At 49.3% G+C, this 27,131-nt stretch overlaps 1 protein-coding gene across 2 annotated transcripts in view; it reads left to right on the top strand.

Moving 5' to 3' along the window:
• The window catches only part of atl1 (atlastin GTPase 1), a 91,013-nt gene that overhangs the window by 6,233 nt on the left and 57,649 nt on the right, over positions 1–27,131 (top strand). For both annotated transcript variants that reach the window (XM_078406073.1, XM_078406072.1), the window contains exons 2-4: positions 2,941–3,185; positions 25,074–25,208; positions 25,699–25,803. In XM_078406073.1, coding sequence (XP_078262199.1) covers positions 2,941–3,185; positions 25,074–25,208; positions 25,699–25,803 — 485 coding nt within the window. The remainder of the gene's footprint in view (positions 1–2,940; positions 3,186–25,073; positions 25,209–25,698; positions 25,804–27,131) is intronic.

The following is a 27,131-nucleotide window of genomic DNA, read 5'->3' as shown; positions in this document are numbered from 1 at the left end:
ATGGGTGACGTTTCGAGTCGAGACCCTTCTTCAGACCGAGAGTGAGGGGAGAAGGAGATGTAGAGATATGGAAGGGTCTGGTGTGAAAACGAGACATCAAAGCAGACAATGCTCAAAAAATTGTAGATGGTTCATTGTTGGCTGAGGGGTAGCTGACAACGAGGCAGACAATCAGTAAAATTAATCAGGAGGACAGTGAAACTAGTCGGAGAACTAGGGTGGAGCGGGATGGAGAGAGAGGGAAAGCAAGGGATATTTGAAGTTAGAGAAGTCAATGTTCATACCGCTGGGGTGTAAGCTGCCCAAGCGAAATATGAGGCGCTGTTCCTCCAATTTGCGCTGGACCTTTCTGTCCTGGGCCTCCTCCATTGTCAGAGTGGGAATGGGAGAGGGAGTTAAAGTGTTCAAGGCAACCGGGAGATCAGGTAGGTTCAGGCGGACTGAGCAGAGATGTTCAGCGACACGATCGCCGAGTCTGTGCTTGGTCTCGCTAATATACAGGAGTCCACATCTGGAACAGCGGATATAGTAGATGAGGTTGGAGGAGGTGCAATATTGTCTTTCTGCGGAGTGGTTAGCACACAACGAAAGCTCGGTGCACGTGATTGTCATAAATGGAACTGAAACCGAGAAGCAGCAGTCAGCTGGCCCATCGCTCGCTGATCAGTCTGGAGAGCTGTGGGCACCGTCACAGGGCTGTGGCTGGACAGGGGGAAGGGGGCCACAGTACGGAATCTTCTAGAAGCATCCCAGCCAATGTGACCAGCATAGAACACGCTGCCCGCTCAGCACGGCAGAATACTTCTTGCACAAACATGTCCGCAAATTGATAATCCGACCAAATGTCATACCTTCCCATTGCAAAAGCATTAGAGAAGTCAAAACTGTGATTTTTGAGCACAAAAATCTACAATTAAAGTCATAGAGTCACAGAGTGATACAGTGTGGGAACATGCCCTTCAAAGAGTCACAGAGTGATACAGTGTGGGAACAGGCCCTTCACAGAGTCACAGAGTGATACAGTGTGGAAACAGGCCCATCGGCCCAACTCGCCCACACCGGCCAACAATGTCCCAGCTACACTAGTCCAACCTGCCTGTGCTTGGTCCATGACCCTCCAAACCTGTCCTATCCATGTATCTGTCCAACTGTTTCTTAAACTATGGGATAGTCCCAGCCTCAACTACCTCCTCTGGCAGCTTGTTCCATACACCCACCACCCTCTGTGTGGAATAGTTACCCTTCGGATTCCTATTAAATCTTTTCACCTTGAACCTATGTCCTCTGGTCCTCGATTCCCCTACTCTGGGTAAAAGACTCTGTGCATCCACCCGATCTATTCCTCTCAATTAGGGAGGAATTATTGGTATGTTCAAAGATGTTTCTGCAATAGGTTCTATCATACAGAAATGGAGTCGCAGAGCCGTATAGCATGTCTACAGGCTGTTCGGCCCATCATGTCCATACTGACCAGAATGCCTGCATTTGGCCCATATCCCTCCAATCCCTTCCTATCCATATAATCATCCAAATGTCTTTTAAATTTGCAGTTGTGTCCGCCTCTATATCTTCCACTGGCAGCTTGTTCCAGATGCAGACTACTCACTGAATAAAAAAGTTGTTCCTGAGGTCCCTCTTAAATGTATCTTCTTAAGTCCTCGAGTTGTAGAATACCCTCCCCACTAAATGCAGAGAAAGACAAATTTACTAATTTGAGGAAGGACATCCTTGCTATTGAGGCAGTGCAGCGTAGGTTCACTAGGTTAAACCCTGGGATGGCAGGACTGCCATTGGAAAGACTGGGCTTGTATTCACTGGAATTTAGAAGGCTGAGAGGGAAACGTATAAAATTATAAAGGGACTGGACAAGCTAGATGCAGGGAAAATGTTCCAAATGTTGGGGTAGTCCAGAACCAGGGGCCACAGTGTAAGAATAAAGTGGAGACCATTTTAAACTGAGGTGAGAAAAAACTTTTTCACCCAGAGCTGTGAATTTGTGGAATTCTCTGCCACAGAAGGCAGTGGAGGCCAATTCACTGGATGAATTTAAAAGAGTGTGAGACAGAGCTCTAGGGGCTAATGGAATCAAGGGATATGGGGAGAAGGCAGGCACGGGTTACTGATTGTGGATGATCAGCCATGATCACAATGAATGGCAGTGCAGGCTCGAAGGGCCGAACGACCTCCTCCTGCACCTATTTTCTATATTTTCTATACTTATTAAATACATTAACTCCTCAACCAATTCTTTGACTAACGTTTTAGTTATCTATATACTAAAACTCTCGTTTGTTTGTTTGTTTGTTCCTGAACTACAGCCAAAACGGTGCACGATAGCGCGACAATTTTAGGCCCACCTTACTCACCGTCGTCACTTTGGTGCTAATGGAAGATGTTTCATTGAAATCGGTGTTATGTTTTTAAAGTTATTCACATTTTAAAGTTTAAATCTATCTCCTAGGGAGGGAGGGGGAGGGAGAGGATATGGGGGGTTGAGGGGGATGGAGTGGGGGGGGGGGAGGGAAGGGGAAGGGAGGGAGGGAGGAGGGGAGAGGAGAGGGAGGGGGGGTGGAGGGAGGGAGGGAGGGGGGGTGAAGGGGAGGAGGGAGGGAGGGGGTAGTGAGGGGGAGGAGGGAGGGGAGGGGAGGGGGAGGATAAGGATAAGGGGTGTTGAGGGGAATGGAGTGGGGGGGAGGGGAGGGGTGTGGAGGGAGAGGGGGAGGGTCAGAGGGAGGGGGGAGGGTGCTGCACCAATGCAGGAGAGGTTTGGGCCCAACGGGTCCACATGGTCTAGTATATTTCTAAACCGGGTTTGGTGTGGTCAACTTGCTGTGATAGTTTGCCAGGTTTAACGGTGAGTTTAGTTGTGGTACTGTGTGCTGTGTTTTACGTTTGTGAAGGGGGTGAGCTGTGACTGATGTGTGGAATGGTTGTTCCCAGGGGGTTTCTCGGAGGGCAGCTTCAGCTGGACGCCGGACGAGGAGACGGACCAGCGGCCCAGACCAGTGCAGATCCTCCTGATCAACGACGACCACACCTTCCAGCTGGACGAAGAGGCCCTCAACAGAATCCTCCTCTCCGCGAAGGTGCGGGACCGAGAGGTGGTCGCCCTGTCTGTCGCTGGAGCCTTCCGGAAAGGAAAATCGTTTCTCCTGGACTTCATGCTGAGATACATGTACAGCAAGGTAATGCGAGAGGGACGGAGGTCACATTAATCTGTTGCCTTTCATGCCGTAGAGCTGCACGGCACGGGAACAGGCCCTTCGGCCCACCTTGTCCATGTTGACCAAGTTGGCCTACTAGTATGGTCCCATTTGCCTGCATTTGGCCCCTAGCCCTCTAAACCCTTCCGATCCATATATTTATCCAAATGTCTTTTAAAAATCATAATCTGATCCCCTTCCATAGCTTGTTCCAGGTATAGACTACTCTGAGTGGAAAAAGTTGCCCCTGTAAATCTCTCTTCTTTCCACCATAGGTGAGTGCCCTCAGAATCCTCTACCCTGTGGTAAAGACTGTGAGTGTTCACTTTATCCATGTCCCTCAAGATCTTGTGCACCTCAACAAGGCCATCCCTCAGCCTCCTACACTCCAAAGGAAACAGTCCCAGCCTTACTGGCACGGTGGCGCAGCGGTAGAGTTGCTGCCTTGCAGCGAATGCAGCGCCGGAGACTCAGGTTCGATTCTGACTACGGGCGCCGTCTGTACGGAGTTTGTACGTTCTCCCCTGCATGGGTTTTCTCCGAGATCTTCGGTTTCCTCCCACACTCCCACACGCAGGTTTGTAGGTTAATTGGCTTGGTGTAAGCGTAAATTGTCCCCAGTGTGTGTACGGTGGTGTTAATGTCGAGGATCGCTGGTCAGTGCAGACTCGGTGGGCCGAAGGGCCTGTTTCCGTGCTGTATCCCTAAACTGAACTGAGGACTTAAAAACAAAACAGAGGAAAGATTAATGTAAGAAATGTAATCAAACATTTCAAAAACATTCCACAAGAGTTCCAGCAATGCAAGGCATGTACTTTGAACGCAGAACAAAGAGATGTTAGTAGCACAGTGCCCCTTAATTTTTATGGTTCGAGACCAAGAATCTTAGCTATGAAAAAAATGCAAACCATTTTACCAACAGGTTGCTGAGTGCAGTCTGGGCCTGAACCACTGACTTTGACCCTTTCAAATGTACTTTGGATAGTCGATGGCATAATGTGTACAAATTCCTTCCCCTCCATCTACCGAGTTATTTTTGTTAAGTAAAGTCATAGATTGTGGTCTTTTGGCCAAGATGACGCACTGATTTTTGTTTGAATTATTCATAAAATGCCGACTTTTATCCAGAATCGATGACTCTTGCTGGGATGAGCTTTTAGGGTTTCTATTGTCACGCGTAGGGCGGCTCACTGGTGCAGCGGGTAGAGCTGCTGCCTCACAGCGCCGGAGACCCGGGTTCCATCCTGACTATGGGTGCTGTCTGTACGGAGTTTGTACGTTCTCCCCGTGACCTCCGGGTGCTCTGGTTTCCTCCCACATTCCAAAGACGTGCAGATTTGTAGGTTAATTGGCCTCAGTAAAATTATATATTGTCGCTAGTGTTTCGGATAGTGGTGGTGTACCAAATGACCGCTGGTGGGCACGGACTTGGTGGGCTGAAGGGCCTGCTGTATCTCTAAAGTCTAAAGTGTATCGAGCTAAAGTGCAAAGCTTTTTATTGCATACTATCCAAACAGGTCAGATATACTGTGTACAGATAATAATAATAATAATAATACATTTTATTTATATAGTGCTTTTCATATACTCAAAGACGCTTTACAGAGATTTTGAGAACATAGGGAAATTAATAAATAGATAAATAAGTAAATAAATAAATGAACAGAGAAAGGAGACAGAAGGTGAGGTGACCTTCAGTGGTTGAAGGCAGTACTGAACAGGTGAGACTTCAGCGATGTTTTGAATGTGGTGAGTGTGGGGGAGTCTCTAACGGTTTGGGGTAGTGAGTTCCATAGGGTGGGAGCAGCGATGGAGAAAGCCCTGTCCCCCCAGGATCTGAGTTTAGTCCGGATGTGGGGGGATAGGAGATTGGCAGCGGCAGAGCGGAGGGTGCAGGTGGGAGTGTGCCTGTGGAGGAGGTCGGTCAGGTAGGATGGGGCCAGGTTATGGAGGGCTTTGTAGGTTATGAGGAGGATTTTGTACTGGATTCTCTGGGGGATGGGGAGCCAGTGGAGTTTATAAAGGACGGGGGTGATATGGTCACGGATCGAGGTGTGTGTGAGTAGACGGGCAGCGGAGTTTTGAATGTATTGAAGTTTATTGATGATTTTTGAGGGTGCGCCATAGAGGAGGCTGTTGCAGTAGTCCAGACGGGAGGTGATGAAGGCGTGGATGAGGGTTTCTGCAGCTGTGGAGGAGAGGGATGGACGGAGACGGGCAATGTTTTTGAGGTGGAAGAAGGCTGTCTTTGTGATGTGTTTGATGTGTTTGTTGAAGGAGAGGGTTTGATCAAGGATGATTCCAAGATTCCGGATGTGAGGTGAGGTGGATACTGGGAGACCATCAATGTTGAGGATGAAGTTTTGGGTGGATTTGGTGAGCATTTTTGGACCAATGATGATGATTTCAGATTTGTTGCAATTGAGTTTGAGGAAGTTTGATTGAAGCCAGATACACAGTTCAAACTCAAGTACAATAGATAGAGCAAAGGGGAAACATAGAAAAATAGGTGCAGGAGGAGGCCATTCGGCCTTTCGAGCCAGCACCGCCATTCAATATGATCATGGCCGATCATCTAAAATCAGTACCCCGTTCCTGCTTTTTCCCCATATCCCTTGATTCCTTTAGCCCTCAGAACTACATCTAACTCTCTCTTGAAAACATCCAGTTGGTCTCCACTGCCTTCTGTGGCAAAGAATTCCATAGATTCACAACTCTCTGGGTGAAGAAGTTTTTCCTCATCTCAGTCCTAAATGGCCTACTCCTTATTCTTAAACTGTGACCCCTGGTTCTGGACTCCCCCAACATTGGGAACATTTTTCCTGCATCTAGCCTCTCCAATCCCTTAAGAATCTTGCATGTTTCTATAAGATCCCCTCTCATCCTTCTAGATTCCAGTGAATACAAGCCCAGTCGACCCATTCTTTCATCATATGTCAGTCCCGCCATCCCGGGAATTAATCTGCTGAACCTACGCTGCACTCCCTCAATAGCAATAATGTCCTTCCTCAAATTAGGAGACTAAAATTGCACACAATACTCCAGGTGTGGTCTCACCAGGGTCCTGTACAACTGCAGTAGGACCTCCTTGCTCCTAAACTCAAATCCTCTCGTAATGAAGGCCAACATGCCATTCGCTTTCTTCACTGCTTCCTGTACCTATTTGCTTACTTTCACTGATGTACAAGCACACCCAGGTCTTGTTGCACCTCCCCTTTTCCTAATCTGACACCATTCAGATACAGAGTGCAGAATATAGTTCTCAGCATTGTAGTATACCAGTTCCACAGACAAAGTCCAATGTCCGCAATGGGGTAGAGGTGAAACTGACAGTACCCTAGCTTATGGAAGGACCAGAAGCCTGAAAACAGAGGGGAAGAAGCTGTTTCTATCTGGTGGTGCGCGCTTTCAAGCTTCTGTACCTTCCGCCTGACAGAAATAGGGAGAAGAAGGAATGACCGGGGTGGGACAAGGCTTTGATTATGTTGGCTGCTTTCCTGAGGCAGTGTGAGGTGTAGATGGTGGGGAGAGTGTGTGGTGGACTGGGCTATATCTACAACTCTCTATGATCTCTCGTGCTGTTAGGCAGCTGTGGGCATCTTGCCCAATGCTGACCCCCTGCATCTATCTCCCCTATGAATGCTGACTTGTCACTGTGCTGTAGGGAGACCTGCTGAGATGGTGGCCGGCTGTACACATGCACTTGCTGTTAGAGACTCCAGACAGCAGTCACCACCAGCTATTTTATTTTTCAGTTTAGTTTAGAGATACAGCGCGGAAACAGGCCCTTCGGCCCACCGGGTCCGCGCCGACCAGCGATCCCCGCACACTAACACTGTCCTACACACACTAGGGACAATTTTCACATTTACCAAGCCAATTAACCTACAAACCTGCACGTCTTTGAAGTGTGGGAGGAAACCGAAGATCTCGGAGAAAAAACCCACGCAGGTCACGGGGAGAACGTACAAACTCCGTACAGACAGCACCCTTAGTCAGGATCGAACCTGAGTCTCCGGCGCTGCATTTACTGTGAGGCAGCAACTCTACCGCTGTGCCACCGTGCCGCCCTATCTCGATCTTCTTCTTCCCGTCGGTTTCTCAGCCACATAGTGGTGTCTGGGCACTGACCAGACAAAAGGGCCGTGGAATCTTTCCCCACACCAGTAGCCCCCTACCCTCTCACTGCACGGGGCATCGCAAAATTAATCATTTCCGCATGGATTTGTACGAAAGAATAGTTGCTTTGGAGCAAGAGGCCTGGGCGGCAGGTACAACGCAAGGCAATGGGCAGGGTTGTGTAATCTTGGTATTTTAAGCTCTGAACACAGTTGTTTACCTCCATGTTCCAATAGTGCAGCCACCTGGAAGGCAGTTCCTGAACCAGTAAGCTAAGGTGTGTGGGAGCTGCAGAGCGTGGAAACAGGCCCTTCGGCCCACCTTGAACGTGCTGTCCATATTGGCAAACGACTGATCCCACAATAGACAATATACAATAGGTGCAGGAGGAGGCCATTCGGCCCTTCGAGCCAGCACCGCCATTCAATGTGATCATGGCTGATCATTCTCAATCAGTACCCCGTTCCTGCCTTCTCCCCATACCCCCTGACTCCGCTATCCTTAAGAGCTCTATCTAGCTCTCTCGTGAATGCATTCAGAGAATTGGCCTCCACTGCCTTCTGAGGCAGAGAATTCCACAGATTCACAACTCTCTGACTGAAAAAGTTTTTCCTCATCTCCGTTCTAAATGGCCTACCCCTTATCCTTAAACTATGGCCCCTTGTTCTGGACTCCCCCAACATTGGGAACATGTTTTCTGCCTCTAATGTGTCCAACCCCTTAATAATATTATACGTTTCGATAAGATCTCCTCTCATCCTTCTAAATTCCAGTGTATACAAGCCTAGTTGCTCCAGTCTTTCAACATACGACAGTCCCGCCATTCCGGGAATTAACCTAGTAAACCTACGCTGCATGCCCTCAATAGCAAGAATTGCCTGCCTGCCCACCTGCCTGCATTTGGCCCAAATATACCCCTCTAAATCTTAGACAGACACAAAAAGCTGGTGTAACTCAGCGGGTCAGACAGCATATCTGGAGAGAAGGAATAGGTGATGTTTCAGGTCGAGACCCTTCTTCGGACTAAGAGTCAGGGGAAAGGGAACCGAGAGGTATAGACCAAAGGAATGAAAGATAAGCAAAAAAGTAACGCTCATAAAGGAAACCCTTCCTATCCATATCTGTCCGAATGTCTTCTAAAATACATTATATCCGCTTCTATATCTTCCTCTGACAGCTCATTCCAGATACAGACCACCCTCTGAGTGGAAAAGTTGCCCCTGAGGTCCCTCTTAAATCTCCCCTCTCACCTTAAGACTGTGCCCTCTAGTTTTAGAATCCTCTACCCTAAAGAAAAGACTGAGCATTCAGTTTATCCATGCCCCTCATGATCTTGTACACCTCAGTAAGGTAACCCCTCAGTGTGCTACGCCCCAAAGAAGACAGTCCCAGCCTGTCCAACCTCTCCCTGTGACTCAAGCCCGCACGCCCAGCTCAGTAACACACTGGTGAATCTCGTCTGCACCCCGTCCAATTTAATGGCCATCCACAGCAGGATGTGGTTGTCTGAACTTTAGAGATTCAGCGCGGAAACAGGCCCTTCGGCCCGCCGAGTCCGTGCCAACCAGCGATCGCCCCGCACACTAGAACTATCCTACACACAATCGGGACAATCTGCGACTTTTTACTGAAATCAATTCACCAATTCACCTATCGAATGGAACATTTTGTTGGCCAAATTGGTGAATTGGTGGGAGGAACCCGGAGCACCCGGACAAAAAACCCATGCGGTCACGGGGAGAACGCACAAACTCCATACAGGCAGCACCCCAGTTTCTCAAAGAGTGTGCCACAGTCTAAGCTGCAATTACACGGGACGCAACAAAATTACATTTCTGTAACTTGACTCGAGATTAGAAGTGGGTGTAACTTGTGAGCGCAAACTGCTACCGGTTCAGGACACCATTATGTCAAGTTGATACTGTGTGAAGTTTTGACACTTTGTGTACAAAATCTCTGAACAAAATACCGAAAGATAGTGATAAGAAAGTAAAAATCAATGGTTTGGATCCCTTTAATACGTCAGCTCTTTCACTAAAGTTGTAACTTTGCTTTAAGAACAAACTCCATACTTTTTCCCTTCGTGAGTTGGGACGTTGGGCCAAAAGGTCTAGTTTCTGTGCTGTTTGACTCGACTGTCCAGCCAGCCCAATGAATATAAATCCTCAGTCTATGGGTAAATGTTTACTTTTTATTCATTTACACCTGTGACCTCTGATCTCACATTTATGATTTGTATTAACGTAAAAATCTAAGTGTTATTCATGCTATTTATTTGTTTCACCGATGTTGATGGAACCCTTTGGTCATTTTCCTTCTGACCATGTATCTCGAGTCTCTAAGTCCTTTTCTCATGGTTGGCCGATCACAATCAGAGTTGCCTCCGACCATGGTCTGTCTCCCTCTTGTTCTCGTTCTTGTCTTACTGAATGAACGGACGGATGAATGAAAATACAAGACGGCACAGTGGCGCAGCGGTAGAGTTGCTGCCGCCCAGCGCCGGAGACTCAGGTTCCATCCTGACTACGGGTGCCGTCTGTATGGAGTTTGTACCTTCTCCCCGTGACCTGCGCGGGTTTTCTCCGAGATCTTCGGTTTCCTCCCACACTCCAAAGACGTGCAGGTTTGTAGGTTAATTGGCTTGGTATAAAATGTAAAATTATCCTGAGTATGTGTAGGATAGTGTTAATGTGCGGGGATCACTGGTCGTTGTGGACTCGGTGGGCCGAAGGGCCGGAACGGGGTACTGATTCTGGATGATCAGCCGTGATCACATTGAATGGCGGTGCTGGCTCGAAGGGCCGAATGGCCTACTCCTGCCCCTATGATTCTATGTTTCCGCGCTGTATCTCTAAGCTGCACCAAACTAAACTAAACAAAACAACAAGGAAACATGCCCTTCGGCCCACTGAGTGAAGGCCAACCATCGATCACCCATCCACACTAGTTCTACCTCCCACCACTTTCTCACCCACTCCCTACACACGAAGAGCAATGTTTACAGAAGGCCAATTAATCTACTAACCCGCACGTCTGTGGGATGAGACGGTGACCTCAGTCCAGTGGGGAGGCTCTGAACATACCAGAAAGGAAACTTAAATATCTGAAAATAACTGCAGATGCTGGTACAAATCGATTTATTCACAAAATGCTGGAGTAACTCAGCAGGTCAGGCAGCATCTCGGGAGAGAAGGAATGGGTGACGTTTCGGGTCGAGACCCTTCTTCAGACTGATGTCAGGGGGGCGGGACAAAGGAAGGATATAGGTGGAGACAGGAAGATAGAGGGAGATCTGGGAAGGAGGAGGGGAAGAGAGGGACAGAGGAGCTATCTGAAGTTGGAGAAGTCGACGTTCATACCACTGGGCTGCAAACTGCCCAGGCGAAATATGAGGTGCTGCTCCTCCAATTTTCGGCGGGCCTCACTATGGCACTGGAGGAGGCCCATGACAGAGAGGTCAGACTGGGAATGGGAGGGGGAGTTAAAGTGAAACTTAAATACTTCCCCACACAGCAAAGTGGAAGTGGGGCACGTGTTATTTAGTTGATTTTCAATACAATACAATACAATACAATATATCTTTATTGTCATTGTACAGGGGTACAACGAGATTGGGAATGCACCTCCCATACGATGCAATAAATCAATTAGCTAGTCAGTATTAATTTAAACAACCCAATGAAACAAATTGTAACAGTTTTAAGACAGAATAAAGTGCAAGTAGATCTGTGCCGGATCACTGTGCGATGTGACCATCCGGCTCAGCAGGACCGGTTCATAGCAGCTATGGCCCTGGGGATGAAGCTGTTCCTGAGTCTGGAGGTGCGGGCGTAGAAGGCCTTGTATGGTCTGCCCGATGGTAGAAGTTCGAACAGACTGTTGCAGGGGTGTGAGGAGTCTTTGTGGATGCTGGTGGCTTTTCTGAGGCATCGTGTGTTGTAGATGCCCTCCAAGGCTGGTAGCTGTGTTCCGATGGTCCTCTGAGCTCTATGGACTACCCGCTGAAGAGCTTTCCTCTCTGCCTCCGTGCAGCTGAGGTACCACACAGGGATGCTATGTGTTAGGATGCTCTCTATGGTGCAGCGGTAGAAGGTCGTCAGCAGCTGTTGGGGTAGACCAGACTTTTTTGTCCCCCGTCAGTTTCCCAGCACCCACACTGTGGGCAAGAATGAAGGTGGCTCCCCGTCATTTGACCAAGGCAGCGCCCATTTAAGACCAGCCTTTCACAACTCGCCAGTGGATTGTTCTGTTCATTTTATTTACTGGATTTAATTCACCAATTTGGCCAACAAAATGTTCCATTCCATGGTTCGGCCCAATTCCTCCGTGCCACTCGTGCTTCAATTCTTTAGCAGTAGATTCATGGGGTGGTGACAACGACCATCATCAGTCAAGTCAAGTTTATTTGTCACGTAAACATACAAGATGTGCAGTGAAATGAAAGTGGCAACGCCTGCGGATTGTGCTAAAAATACAAAACAGAACAGAAAGAAAAAATTTTAGCACAAAAAATTAATTAATACAGTAAATTAAATGAGTCCCTGGTGATATGAGAGTTAACAGTCCTGATGGCCTGTGGGAAGAAACTCCGTGTCATCCTCTCCGTTTTCACAGCGTGACAGCGGAGGCGTTTGCCTGACCGTAGCATCTGGAACAGTCCGTTGCTGGGGTGGTAGGGGTCCCCCATAATCTTGCTTGCTCTGGATCTGCACCTCCTGATGTATAGGTCCTGCAGGGGGGCGAGTGTAGTTCCCATGGTGCGTTCTGCCGAACGCACTACTCTCCGCAGAGCCTTCCTGTCCTGGGCAGAGCTGTTCCCAAACCAGACTGTGATGTTGCCGGACAGGATGCTCTCTACAGCCCCAGAGTAGAAGCAATGAAGGATCCTCAGAGAGACTCTGAATTTCCTCAGCTGTCTGAGGTGGTAAAGGCCTTACTCACCAGTGCGGCAATGTGTGTTGTCCATGTCAGATCCTCTGTGATGTGGACTCCCAGGTATTTAAAGCTGCTCACCCTATCCACAGTAATCCCATTTAACTCCAGTGGCGTGTACGTCCTCGGATGTTGAGCCCTTCTGAAGTCTACAATCAGCTCCTTAGTTTTTGTGACATTCAGGAGGAGGCTATGGTCCTGACACCAGAGTGCCAGATCAGCCAGTCAGGGTACTGAGCATAGATGTTGGTCATATAACCTCACGTTACAGTTTAGTGTAGTTTAGAGATACAGTGCGGAAACAGGCCCTTCGGCCCACCGGGCCCGCGCCGCCGCCCCGCACATTAACACCACCCTACACCCACTGGGGACAATGTTTACATTTACCAAGCCAATTAACCTACAAACCTGCACGTCTTTGGAGTGTGGGAGGAAACCGAAGATCTCGGAGAAAACACACGCAGGTCACGGGGAGAACGTACAAACTCCATACAGACGGCGCCCGTAGTCGGGATGGAACCCGGGTCTCCGGCGCTGCCGAAACTCTACCGCTGCACCACCGTGACCGTCCTTATACAAGACATTGGCCAGATCACCCTTGGAGTATTGGATTCAATTGTGGTCATCCTGCTGCAGGAACAATGTAATTAAACTGGAAGGGTCTGAAGAAGGGTCTCAACCCAAAACGTCGCCCATTCCTTCTCTCCTGAGATGCTGCCTGACCTGCTGAGTTACTCCAGCATTTTGTGAATAAATACCTTCGATTTGTACCAGCATCTGCAGTTATTTTCTCTCATTAAACTGGAAAATGCATAGAGATGATTTACGAGGATGTTGCCAGTACTCGAGGGCCTGAGCTACAGGGAGAGGTTGGGCAGGCTAGGACTTTATTCCTTGGAGCGCAGGAGGATGAGGGGTGATTTTATACAGGCATCTAAAATCATGAGAGGAATAAATAAGGTGAAGGCACAGTCTTCCCCAGATATTGGGGAAGTCCAGAACCAGGGGTCACAGCTTAAGGATAAGGGGGAAGTCTTTTAAGACCGAGATGAGAAAACATTTCTTCACACAGAGAGTGGTGAGTCTGTGGAATTCTCTGCCACAGAAGGTAGTTGAGGCTAGTTCATTGGCTATATTTAAGAGGGAGTTAGATGTGGCCCTTGTGGCTAAAGGGATCGGGGGGTATGGAGAGAAGGCAGGTACGGGATACTGAGCTGGATGATCAGCCATGATCATATTGAATGGCGGTGCAGGCTTGAAGGGCCGAATGGCCTACTCCTGCACCTATTTTCTATGTTTCTATGTCTTTTACCCAGAGGAGGGGAATCAAGAACCAGAGGATCGATTTAAGGTAAAAGGGAAAAGATAAAGTGAGAGGAACATATGGGGCAACCTTTTGACACAGAGGGTGGTGGGTGTATGGAACGAGCTGCCAGAGGAGGTAGTTGAGGCAGGTACAGTAAGAACATTTAAAAGACATTTGGACATGAACATGGACAGGATAGGTTTAGAGGGGCATGGGCCAAACGTGGGCAGGTGGGACGAGTGTAGATGGGGCAATCTCCCCCTATAACTCAGGGGCTTGAGTGCTGGCAACATCCTCGTAGATCCCCTCTGAGCAAAACTGAACGCAGTACTCCAAGTGCGGGCGGCCTCGCCATGCCTTGTAATTGCGAATTGCCGAGTTTTCTTTTTTTACTTTTAGGTCATGCTGTTTGTCATAATATTCACTGCGCAGTTCCCTAAATTATCAGAAGCTCATCAGGGATACAGCTCCCAATTGACCTCACTTTGTTTCATCCACTGCACTAAATCTGGGAGCCCAGACAGAAATCTGCATCATCTGATTTGACCTAGAATTATCCAGTGTCAGTCGTAGATAGAGTCATACAGCATTGAACCTACTCATTATTTATCAAGTCAAGTCAAGTCAATTTTATTTGTACAGCACATTTTAAAACAACCCACGTTGACCAAAGTGCTGTACATCAGTTCAGGTACTAAGAAACGAACATACAATGGCACACAAACATAACAGCACATACATAAACAGTTCACAGCGCCCCCTCAGAGGGCCTCAAACGCTAGGGAGTAGAAATAGGTTTTGAGCCTGGACTTAAGGGGTCGATGGAGGGGGCAGTTCTGATGGGGAGAGGGATGCTGTTCCACAGTCTCGGAGCTGCAACCGCAAAAGCGCGGTCATGAGGGTGTTTCTAGGACTCGAGGGCCTGAGCTATAGGGAGAGGTTGGGCAGTCTAGGACTTTATTCCTTGGAGCACATGAGGATGATATAGAGGTGTATAAAATTACGAGAGGAATAGTTCGGGTAGACGCACAGTGTCTCTTGCCCAGAGCAGGGGAATCGAGAACCAGAGGACACAGGTTTAAGGCGAGGGGGGGGAAAGATTTAATAGGAACCTAAAGGGTAACTTTCACATACAGGGCGGTGGATGTATGGAACGAGCTGCCAGAGGAGGTAGTTGAGGCTGGGACTATCCCGATGTTTAAGAACATTTAGGCAGGTGCTTGGATAGGACAGGTTTGGAGGGATATGGACCAAGCGCAGGCAGGTGGGACTAGTGTAGCTGGGACATGTAGGCTAGTTAGGCAAGTTAGGCCGAAGGGCCTGTTTCCATGCTGTATCACTCTAAGACTCATCCTTGCCGACCGAGATGCCGCATCTACACACGTCCCACCTGCCCTTGTTTGGCTCTTATTCCTCTTAACCTATCCTATCCATGTACCTGTCCAAGTGTCTTTTAAGTGTCGTTATAGTACCTGCCTCAACTACCTCCTCTGGCAGCTTGTTCCATACACCCACCACCCTTTAGTTGACTGTCCGGGCCTACAGCGGGCCTAATGTGGGACAAGGGCGGTCCCGTACGGGACAAACCAATTTAGCACAAAATACGGGATGTCCCGGCTAATACGGGACAGTTGGCAACCCTACTTGTATCAAGGATAAAGTCTCAGTTGAGGACATGGTCAAGGTTTTTTGGAGGAGCTGCTGGCTTCACTGTCCCTGCTGTTGGCAGAGTGGGGCTTGTGCCTAACTGGAAGGAGGTAGAGTGAAGGTGTAGGAAGTAACGGCAGATGCTGCTTTAACCCCCAAGGTAGACACAAAAAGCTGGAGTAACTTAGCGGGTCAGGCAGCATCTGTGGAGAAAAGGAATGGGTGACGTTTCAGGTCGTGACCCTTCTTCAGACTGAGAGTCAGGGGAGAGGAAAACGAGAGATATAGACGGTGATGTAGAGAGATGTAGAACAAATGAATGAAAGATATGCAAAAAAGTAACGATGATAAAGGAAACAGGCCATTGTTAGGTAGTATAAGAAAATAACTGCAGATGCTGGTACAAATCGAAGGTATTTATTCACAAAATGATCGCTTCGCTCAACACCTGCGCTCGGTCCGCATTGGCCAAACTGATCTCCCGGTGGCTGAGCACTTCAACTCCCCCTCCCATTCCCAGTCTGACCTTTCTGTCATGGGCTTCCTCCAGTGCCATAGTGAGGCCCACCGGAAATTGGAGGAATAGCACCTCATATTTCGCCTGGGCAGCTTGCAGCCCAGCGGTATGAACATTGACTTCTCCAACTTTAGATAGTTCCTCTGTCCCTCTCTTCCTCTTCCCCTCCCCCTTCCCAGATCTCCCTCTATTTTCCTGTCTCCACCTATATCCTTCCTTTGTCCCGCCCCCCTGACATCAGTCTGAAGAAGGGTCTCGACCCGAAACGTCACCCATTCCTTCTCTCCTGAGATGCTGCCCGACCTGCTGAGTTACTCCAGCATTTTGTGAATAAAGGCCATTGTTAGGTGTGTGCTAGGTACAGACAATGAGACTCAACAAGATGACTTTGAAGCTGGTACGACCTGGGTGGGGGAGGGATGGAGAGAGAGGGGATGCAAGGGTTACTTGAAGTTAGAGAAATTAATCTTCCTACCGGTGCGTTGTAAGCTGCCAAGTGTAATATGAGGCTGTGTAATTGTCAGCTGCACCCCTGGACAATGTGGATCGGTTACGTTTCTGTTCAGGACACTTCTTCAAACTGATTGTAGGGGGGGAGAGAATGAAAGCTGAGAGAGGAGGGGGCAAGACAAGGCCTGGTGTGTCTCGCTGTGACCTGCTCCTCTACCGTTCCAGCTGTCCTCCCCCCCCACAATCAGTCTGCAGAAGGGTCCCGACCAGAAGCATCACCTATCCGTGATCTGCAGAGATGCTGCCCGACCCGCAGAGTTACTCCAGCACTTTGTTTCGCCAGCATCTGCAGTTCCTTGTTCCTACCCTGTGTTTAATTGTCATATCATATCATATCATATCATATCATATACATACAGCCGGAAACAGGCCTTTTCGGCCCTCCAAGTCCGTGCCGCCCAGTGATCCCCGTACATTAACACTATCCTACACCCACTAGGGACAATTTTTACATTTACCCAGCCAATTAACCTACATACCTGTACGTCTTTGGAGTGTGGGAGGAAACCGAAGATCTCGGAGAAAACCCACCCAGGTCACGGGGAGAACCTGAGTCTCCGGCGCTGCATTCGCTGTAAATCAGCAACTCTACCGCTGCGCTACCGTGCCGCAATGGACTGGCAATGGAATTGTGACATCCTTACTTGGCTGCAGGTTATCACATTAACACACAGATAAATCTATACACTAAAACTCGTTTGTTTGTTCCTGAACAACAGCCAAAACGGTGCACGATAGCGCGACAAGTTTAGTCCCACCTTACTCACCGTCATCCCTTTGGTGCTAATGGAAGAAGCTTCATTGAAATCGGTGTCATATTTTTAGTGTCATTCACATTTTAAAGTTCAAATCTATCTCCTAGGGAGGGAGGGGGGAGGGGAGGGGGAGGAGGGAGGGAAGAGGGGTTGAAGGGTATGGAGTGGGGGGGGGGAGGGGAGGAGGGAAGGAGGGAGGAGGAGGGGAGGAGGAGGAGGGGAGGGGGGGAGGGGGGAGGAGGGGAGGGGAGCGGGGGGAGGAGGGAGAATAAGGGGGGTTGAAAGGTATGGAGTGGGGTGAGGAGGGAGGGGGTGGAGGGAGGAGGAGGAGGGGAGGAGGGGAGGGGAGGAGGGGAGGGGAGAGGGGGAGGAGGAGAGGGTGCTGCACCAATGCAGGAGAGGTTTGGGCCCAACACTTGGTCTAGTATGCAATAAAATGACTCAATAATCAGTAATGCTCGGTAACCATAACAGTGCTAAACCAAAGTCAACAGTGTAATCAAAGGCACAGTCCATAGAAAGCCATGGTCGGTGTGCTCAGTTTTGTGCCTGATAGTTGTTGCTACTGAACCTGGATCTAACAGTTTTCAGGCTCGGGTACCTTGCCATGCAAACTATTCCAAGAATTGAGACATGAATGAGGAACTATAAAATTTGAAGTCAAAATAACATTGTTAAGACACTGCCAACATCCATTTCAAGAATAAATGAATGGCCAATTCAATTCACTAGTTTCCTTTGAAAGGAAAGTGATTAGAATGTTATCTTGTCCAGAGTCTTTCTGTTTTATAATATTGGTCGGGGCCCTTCCGGTTAATTTGTGGCCGATTTTGTCAGCTGCTTGTGTGGAGAAAATATTTCTCCAATCTTTTGTGCGGCACAGTGGTGCAGAGGTAGAGTTGCTGCCTCACAGCACCGGGGACCCTGGTTGCATGCTAACGATGGGTGATGTCGGCACACAGTTTGCCCGTTCTCCTGGTGACTGCTTGGGTTTTCTCTCGGTGTTCAGCAGTCATAGGAGCAGAAGTGGGCCATTCGTCCCAACGGGTCTACTCTGCCATTCAACCATTGCCGATCTATCTATCCCAGGTGCTCCGGTTTGCTCCCACATCCCAAAGATGTGCGGGTTTGTAGGTTAAGTGGCTTCTGTAAACTGCCCCTGCTGTGTGTAGGATAGAACAGCACACAGTGTACGGGTGATTGATGGTCGGTGTGGGCCTGTTTCCACGCAGTATCACTAAAATAAAATAAACTAAACTAAGCTAAACTGTCACCCATTCCTTCTCTCCTGAGATGCTGCCTGACCTGCTGAGTTACTCCAGCATTTTGTGAATAAATACCTTCGATTTGTACCAGCATCTGCAGTTATTTTCTTAAGCTAAACTGTGCTTGCTTCCTTTTCTCCTGTTGGTCTGACTGTCTATTGACGCAACACAAGTTGTTTCAGATCGAGACTGACGAAGAGCCTCGACCCGAAATGTCACCCATTCCTTCTCTCCAGCGATGCTGCCTGACCCGCTGAGTTACTCCAGCACTTTGTGTCTATCTTCAGTTTAAACCAGCACCTGCAGTTCCTTCCCACACGTTTCACCCTGTTGATGAGCTGGGTTTCCAGATGAGGTCGGTGTTTGGTTTAGCAGAGGCAGGACCTGGCCGTTCACGCCCGCCGTTCCCTCGCCCTTCCCTCGACACCTGCAAACCAGGCAAACCCGTTTGTGCAGCAGGTTTCACAAGAAGCTCCACGTTTCCCACGCCCTTTGGCAGGTTATTCATTGTATTCAATCTCTTGCTTCAGGTTCTGGATCGAAGACAAAGGCGTTTACCTGTTAGGGGAGAGAGAGGCCTTGGCCAGGAGGCCATTCTCTCATGGCGAGCCTCTCTATCCTCTTGCCCCTGCCCTGTCCCCAAACACTGCAGGATTTGACACAAAGGGGAGTCCAGAACCAAGGGCCACACAGTCTAAGATTAAAGGGGAGGCCATTTAAATGTTCCCAATGTTGGGGGAGTCCAGAACCAGGGGGCGCACAGTCTAAGAATAAAGGGGAGGCCATTTAAAACTGAGGTGAGAATAAACCTTTTCACCCAGAGAGTTGTGAATTTGTGGAATTCTCTGCCACAGAAGGCAGTGGAGGCCAATTCACTGGCTGAATTTAAAAGAGAGTTAGATAGAGCTCCAGGGGCTAGCGGAATCAAGGGATATGGTGGGAAGGCAGGCACGGGTTACTGATTGTGGATGATCAGCCATGATCACAATGAATGGCTGTGCTGGCTCGAAGGGCCAAATGGCCTCCTACTGCACCTATTTTCTTTGTTTCGAAGATTTGTTGCCGTGGGCAACAGTCATTCCCTGGAGTGCAGGAGGCTGAGGGGTGATCTTATCGAGGTGTATAAAATCATAAGGGGAATAGATAGGGTGAATGCACAGTCTCTTGCCCAGAGTAGGGGAATCAAGAACCAGACGACACAGGTTTAAGGTGAGAGGGGAAAGAGTTAATAGGAACCTGAGGGGCGACTTTTTTACACAAGGGATTGGGAGTGTGGAACAAGCTGCCAGAGGAGGTAGTTGAGGCAGGGTCTATCCCAACGTTTAAGAAACATTTGGACAGGTACATGGATAGGAAAGGTTTAGAGGGATATGGGCCAAACATCGGTAGGTGGGACTAGTGTAGATGGGGCATCTTGGTCAGCATGGGGCAAGTTGGGCTGAAGGGGCTGCTTCTGTATGTTATGACCATGACATTAGTGGGTCAAAACCATTGAATTTTTACATTATTATTTTATATATTACCTGTGTGATATTGCATTTGCTGGCTTGTTGAGCTGTGAGAAGAAAGAATTTTGTGATTCCGTGTCGGTACATGTGACAATTAAACACACTTGACAAAAATAATGCTGGCAATGTGTTTGAAGGAAAGGAATTACTCATCAGGCAGCTTGGTGTTCAAACACTTCTTGCTGTTGTGCCTTTTGATTCTTTGCGTGCGTCTTAGATTTATGAGCCTATTTATAAAACGATCATCTGTGGATTCCCTGCACCCTGGTGAATACACTGCACCCATACGCTCCGCCTTTAGAGCGTACTACATTCTACAAAACACCTTCAGTCTCCATCCGAAACAAGTGCTGTGTCAATGGATGGGCCAGACCAACAGGAGAAAAGGAAACGAGCACAGTTTAGTTTAGAGATACAGCGCAGGAACAGGCCCTTTGGCCCACCGAGTCCGCGCCGACCAGCGATCCCCGCACACTAACACACACTAGGGACCATTTACACTTATACCAAGCCAATTAACCTACAAACCTGTACGTCTTTGGAGCGTGGGGGGAACCGAAGATCTCAGAGAAAACCCACGCAGGTCACGGGGAGAACGTACAAACTCTGTACAGACAGCACCTGTAGTCGGAGATATTTATTCCCAAAATGCTGGAGTAACTCAGCAGGTCAGGCAGCATCTCAGGAGAGAAGGAATGGGTGACGTTTCGGGTCGAGACCCTTCTTCAGACTGATTCTCACTGGCACAACCTATTCTAGAACATTCCTGCTCTTACTGTGTTGCCCAAGTTCATTAATAATTCTGTCATTCCGCATTCAAACATGAGCATTGGTTTCAGAGTTGCAACATTGATGTTACATGAAACCTCCAGGATCAAAATGGCAGGAAGGCAAAACTGCAAGAATAATTTAGCCAGTTTATCATGCACAGTGCCGTGGTGAAATGGATGTTAGTTTAGCTTTAGTGTATGGTCACGTGAAAAGCTTGTTAAACCTGTTTTAACCTAGAAAAGTTCCTTCTGTGTTTATTTCTCTGCAGAAACTCATTCTCGTCCTGATTCGTTTGGACGGCCAACTCAGAGTTGTGGAGGGGAGAGGGAACTGTTTTGATCAATAAGTGGTCTGATTGCCTGGGGTTGTTCTTTGACTAATTAAGAGCAGGTGCAAACAACAGGGCCACCTCATGTTTTGTTCAAACAACCTCTACAGGTCACAACATGCAAGAGTGGAGTCATTACACCAGCCTGACGCAGATTATAGTGGAGGTTTTTAGATTTAGAATTAGATTTAGAGATACAGCGCGGAAACAGGCCACTCAGCCCACCGAGTCCGTGCCGCCCAGCGATCCCCACACATTAACACTATCCTACACCCACTAGGGACAATTTTTACATTTGCCCAGCCAATTAACCTACAAACCTGCACGTCTTTGGAGTGTGGGAGGAAACCGAAGATCTCGGAGAAAACCCATGCAGGTGACGGGGAGAAAGTACAAACTCCGTACAGACGGCGCCCGTAGTCAGGATCGAACCTGAGTCTCCGGCGCTGCATTCGCTGTAAGGCAGCAACTCTACCGCTGTGCCACCGTGCCGCACCGACTCTCCCCCTATATATCGTATAGAGATACAGCCCATAAACAGGCCCTTCGGCCCGCTGAGTCCGTGCCGACCAGCGATCCCCGCACACTAACACTGTCCTACACACACTCGGGACAGTTTACATTTATACCAAGCCAATTAACCTACAAACCTGCACGTCTTTAGAGTGTGGGAGGAAACCGAAGATCTCGGAGGTGGTATTGTACTGAATTCTATCTTCCATATTAATCCCTGCAATCCCTTCAAGGTAACCCGTTCGATGTTATCCTATTTTTGCATTCTCTCCCTGCACATGACGATGCAATTGACAGCAGCCGATTAACCTACAAACCCACACATCTTTAGTTTAGTTTAGTTTATTATTGTCACATGTACCGAGGTACAATGAAAAGCTTTTGTTTGCGTGCTAGCCAGTCAAAGAAAAGACGATGCATGGTTTGGGATGTGGGAGGAAACCAGGGTACCTGGAGGAAACCCACGTGGTCACAGAGAGAACGTGCCAACTTCACACAGACAGCACCCGAGGTTGGGAGCGAACCAAGGTTTCTGGCGCTCTGTGGCAGCAGCTCTACCGGTGCAATACTGTACCACCCTGAATGACTTGGTGAAAGACCGTTCAGGAGCCTGAAAACAGATGGGAAGAGGCTGTTCCTGAATCTGGTGGTGCGCACTTTCAAGCTTCTGTACCTTCTGTGGGATGGGAGCGGGAATGTATCGAAACGTAAAAGATTATTAAGGGGGTGGACACGTTAGAGGCAGGAAACATGTTCCCAATGTTGGGGGAGTCCAGAACAAGGGGCAACAGTTTAAGAATAAGGGGTAGGCCATTTAGAACGGAGATGAGGAAAAACTTTTTCAGTCAGAGAGTTGTGAATCTGTGGAATTCTCTGCCTCAGAAGGCAGTGGAGGCCGATTCTCTGAATGCATTCAAGAGAGAGCTAGATAGAGCTCTTAAGGATAGCGGAGTCAGGGGGTATGGGGAGAAGGCAGGAACGGGGTACTGATTGAGAATGATCAGCCATGATCACATTGAATGGCGGTGCTGACTTGAAGGGCCAAATGGCCTCCTCCTGCACCTATTGTCTATTGTCTATTGAATGACCGGGATGGGACACGACTTTCAAGCCTCTGTACTTTCTGTGGGATGGGCGCAGGGAGCGGGATGGGACATGACTTTCAAGCCTCTGTACTTTCTGTGGGATGGGCGCAGGGAGCGGGATGGGACACGACTTTCAAGCCTCTGTACTTTCTGTGGGATGGGCGCAGGGAGCGGGTGGGACACGACTTTGATTATGTTGGCCCCTTTTCTGAGGCAGGTCAAGACATCAACAAATAAATGAGGGTGACTGGAGGAAGAGAATGTTCTCACTGAGACTGATTGTGCTCTTGCCAGCTAAACACTGAACAACTAGGTTATTTGGTCATTTAACTGGTGTATCAGCAATGCCAATGCTCTACCTAGGTTCCCACACTAGTCAGACGGCGGCACGGTGGCGCAGCGGTAGAGTTGCTGCCTTACAGCGAATGCAGCGCCGGAGACCCGGGTTCCATCCCGACTACGGGCGCCGTCTGTACTGAGTTTGTACGTTCTCCCCGTGACCTGCGTGGGTTTTCTCCGAGATCTTCGGTTTCCTCCCACACTCCAAAGACGCACAGGTTTGTAGGTTAATTGGCTTCGTAAATGTTAACAAAAATTGTCCCTAGTGTGTGTAGGATAGTGTTAATGTGCGGCGTGGGCCGAAAGGGCCTGTTTCGGTGCTGTATCTCTAAACTAAATTAAACTAAACTAAATAGAGGTCACACACAGCATTTGTGGTGGGTGAGGTTGTCCTGTGTAATAATGTCATGTGATAGGAACAGAATTAGGCCATTCAGCCCATCAAGTCTACTCCGCCATTCAATCATGGCTGATCTATCTCAACCCTCCTGACCCCATTCTCCTGCCGTCTTCCCCTAGCCCCAAACACCCATACTCATCAAGAATCTATCTCTACCTTAAAAATATCCACTGACTTGGCCTCCACAGCCTTCTGTGACAAAGAATTCCACAGATTCCACCTTCTGACTAAAGAAATTCCTCCTCATCTCCTTCCTAAAGGAACGGCCTTTAATTCTGAGGCTGTGACCTCTAGTCCTAGACTCTCCCACTAGTGGAAACATCCTCTCCACATCCACTCTATCCAAGCCTTTCACTATTCTGTTTGTTTCAATGAGGTTCCCCCTCATTCTTCTAAACTCCAGCGAGTACAGGCCCGGTGCTGACAAACGTTCATCATCGGTTAACCCACTCATTCCTGGGATCATTCTTGTAAACCTCCTCTGGACCTTCTCCAGAGCCAGCACATCCTTCCTCAGATATAGGGCCCAAAACTGCTCGCAATACTCCAAATGAGAAAAAACGTTTTCACCCAGAAAGTAAGCGTGCAGGTACAGCAGGCAGTGAAGAAAGCTAATGGCAAGTTGGCCTTCATTACAAGAGGATTTGAGTAGAGGAGTAAAGAGGTCCTTCTGCGGTTGCAATGGGGCTTGGTGAGACCATATCTGGAGTATTGTGTGCAGTTTTGGTCCCCTAATTTGAGGAAGGACATCCTTGCTATTGTGGCATTGCAGCGTAGGTTCACGAGTTTAATCCCTGGGATGGCGGGACTGTCATATGAGGAAAGATTGGAAAGACTGGGCTTGTATTCACTGGAGTTTAGAAGGATGATAGGGGATCTTATAGAGACGTATATAATTATGAAAGGACTGGACAAGCTACATGCAGGAAAAAAATCCCAATGTTGGGGGAGTCCAGAACCAGGGGCCACAGTCTAAGAATAAAGGGGAGGCCATTTAAAACTGAGGTGAGAAGAAACTTTTTCACCCAGAGAGTTGTGAATTTGTGGAATTCTCTGCACCAGTAGACAGTGGAGGCTAATTCACTGGATGAATTTAAAAGAGTTAAATAGAGCTCTAAGGGCTAGTGGAATCAAGGGATATGGGGAGAAGGCAGGCACGGGTTACTGATTGTGGATGATCAGCCGTGATTAAAATGAATGGTGGTGCTGGCTCGAAGGGCCGAATGGGCTCTCCTCCTGCACCTATTTTCTGTGTTTAGATTTAGATTTTAGTTTTAGAGATACAGCGCGGAAACAGGCCCTTCGGCCCACCGGGTCCGCGCCGCCCAGCGATCCCCGCACATTAACACTATCCTACACCCACTAGGGACAATTTTTTAAAAACATTTGCCCAGCCAATTAACCTACAGACCTGTACGTCTTTGGAGTGTGGGAGGAAACCGAAGATCTCGGAGAAAACCCACGCAGGTCACGGGGAGAACGTACAAACTCCGTACAGATAGCGCCCGTAGTCAGGATCGAACCTGAGTCTCCGGCACTGCATTCACTGTAAGGCAGCAACTCTACCGCTGCGCCACCGTGCCGCCCTGTCTAAATGCAGCCTGACCAGCACCTTTTAAAGTCTCAGTGTTACATCCCTGTTTTTGTATTCTAAATGCTAGCAATGCGTTTGCCTTCCTTACTACCGATTACACTTGCAGATGAACGTTTTGGGAATCCTGCACCTGCACTCCCAAGTCCCTTTACACCACTGATTTCTGAATCCTCTCCTCATTTATGAAATCGTCTGACTGGTGCAGATGGTTGGGCTTGTGTGGAATGGTGGTGGTGCCCATGGTGACCGGCCCTGTGTGTGTGTGTGTCTTCCCTGCGCAGGACCGCAGTGAGTGGCTGGGCCACACTGACGAGCCGCTGACCGGGTTTTCCTGGCGTGGTGGGTCGGAGCGGGAGACGACCGGGATCCAGATATGGAGCGAGGTGTTCCTGGTGGACAAGCCGGACGGGCAGAAGGTGAGAACCGCAGGAAGGGGCGCCGTGCCATGCCGCGTCAGGCCACGGAAGCCCAGCGGCCGACACGTTGTAGATGGTGTCCACAGGCAGCAGGTTGGGCAGCATCTGTGGAGGGAGTGGACACACTGCATTTATGACCCTTCCGTATACTGGAGAAGGCTCCCAATCCAAAACGTCGTCCATCCATTCCCTCCATCCCTGCTGAGTTCCTCCAACACTGTGGATTTATCCCTTTGGGACTGACTCGGTCAATAATGATCAAGATGCAATGACCCCCTTTGCTGAGTTTTCTCACTCAGTCAGTTATGGTCAAGGCGTGACAAGGCTTTGCTGAATACTTTGACTCAGTGAGTAATGGTGAAGGAGTCACGACCCTTTACCAAGTGCTCTACCTCGGTCAAGAATGGTCAAGGAGCCATGAATCCTTGACTCGGTCAAGAATGGTCAAGGTGTGACGACCCGTTGCTGAGATCTCTCTGTTTGTCTGCAGGTGGCCGTGTTGCTGATGGACACCCAGGGAACATTCGACAGCCAATCAACTCTCCGAGACTCTGCCACCGTGTTTGCCCTGAGCACCATGATCAGCTCCATGCAGGTACCACCCCCACTCCCCTCCCCCCCACTCCATGCAGGTACCACCCCCACTCCCCCCCACACCCCTCCCCTCCCCCACACTCCCCACCGCTCCCCCACACTCCCCTCCCCTCCCCCACACCCCTCCCCTCCCCTCCATGCAGGTACCACCCCCACTCCCCCCCACACCCCTCCCCTCCCCCACACTCCCCACCGCTCCCCCACACTCCCCTCCCCTCCCCCCCACACCCCTCCCCTCCCCCACACTCCCCACCGCTCCCCCACACTCCCCTCCCCTCCCCCACACTCCCCTCCCCTCCCCTCCATGCAGGTACCACCCCCACTTCCCCCCCCCCACTCCCTTCCCCTTCCCCCAAACCCCTCATCTCCCCCACACTCCCCATCCCTCCCCCACACTCCCCTCCCCTCCCCCACACTCCTCTCCCCTCCCCCCGCAGGCATGTGGGGTATACATAGTGACACAGGCATGTGGGGTATACATAGTGACACAGGCATGTGGGGTATACATAGTGACACAGGCGTGGTGTGGGTGACACACAGGCATGGTGTGGGTGACACACAGTGCTGACCATGTCTGGTGCAGAGCGTGGCTGTGTGTGGCTGGTCCAGTGTCCAGTCTCTGCCCAGTCCACACCCCTGTGTACACTCTCTCTCTCTCGGGTGCATGCCCTGTACACAATCTCTGGCATTGATTCCACTGCCGGTAGTCAGTGCGCATGTGTCTGGTGCTGGCACAACATGTGCCCTCAGCTCATCCAACCTTCTTGAATCATTTCCACAGTAATCATTTTTATCATGACCGTACAGAGCCTGGAGTTGTTGCAGTGCAGAAGGCCATTTGGCCCATCAACTCTGTGCTGGGTTGAGTTTAGTTTATTGTCACGTGTACCGAGGTACAGTGAAAAGCTTTTGTTGTGTGCTCACCAGTCAGCAGAAAGACAATACATGGTTAAGTGGAGAAATCCTGGCAACCCTCTCCAGAGTCCTTTAGATTTTAGATTTTTTAGATTTAGAGATACAGCGCAGAAACAGGCCCTTCGGCCCACCGGGTCCGCGCCGCCCAGCGATCCCCGCACATTGACACTATCCTACACACACTAGGGACAATTTTTACATTTACCCAGTCAATTAACCTACAAACCTGTACGTCTTTGGAGTGTGGGAGGAAACCGAAGATCTCTGACAAAACCCACGCAGGTCACGGGGAGAACGTACAAACTCCGTACAGACGGCGCCCGTTGTTGGGATGGAACCCGGGTCTCTGGCACTCTACCTCTGCGCCACCGTGCCGGACAATGGAATGTGGTTTCCCATCCCGCCAATATCCTC

The sequence above is a fragment of the Rhinoraja longicauda genome, chromosome 10 (genome assembly GCF_053455715.1).
Source record: "Rhinoraja longicauda isolate Sanriku21f chromosome 10, sRhiLon1.1, whole genome shotgun sequence".
NCBI classification, from domain to species: domain Eukaryota; kingdom Metazoa; phylum Chordata; class Chondrichthyes; order Rajiformes; family Arhynchobatidae; genus Rhinoraja; species Rhinoraja longicauda.
Note: the sequence above shows the minus strand (reverse complement) of the source record. Positions and strands in the feature narration are given on the sequence as shown.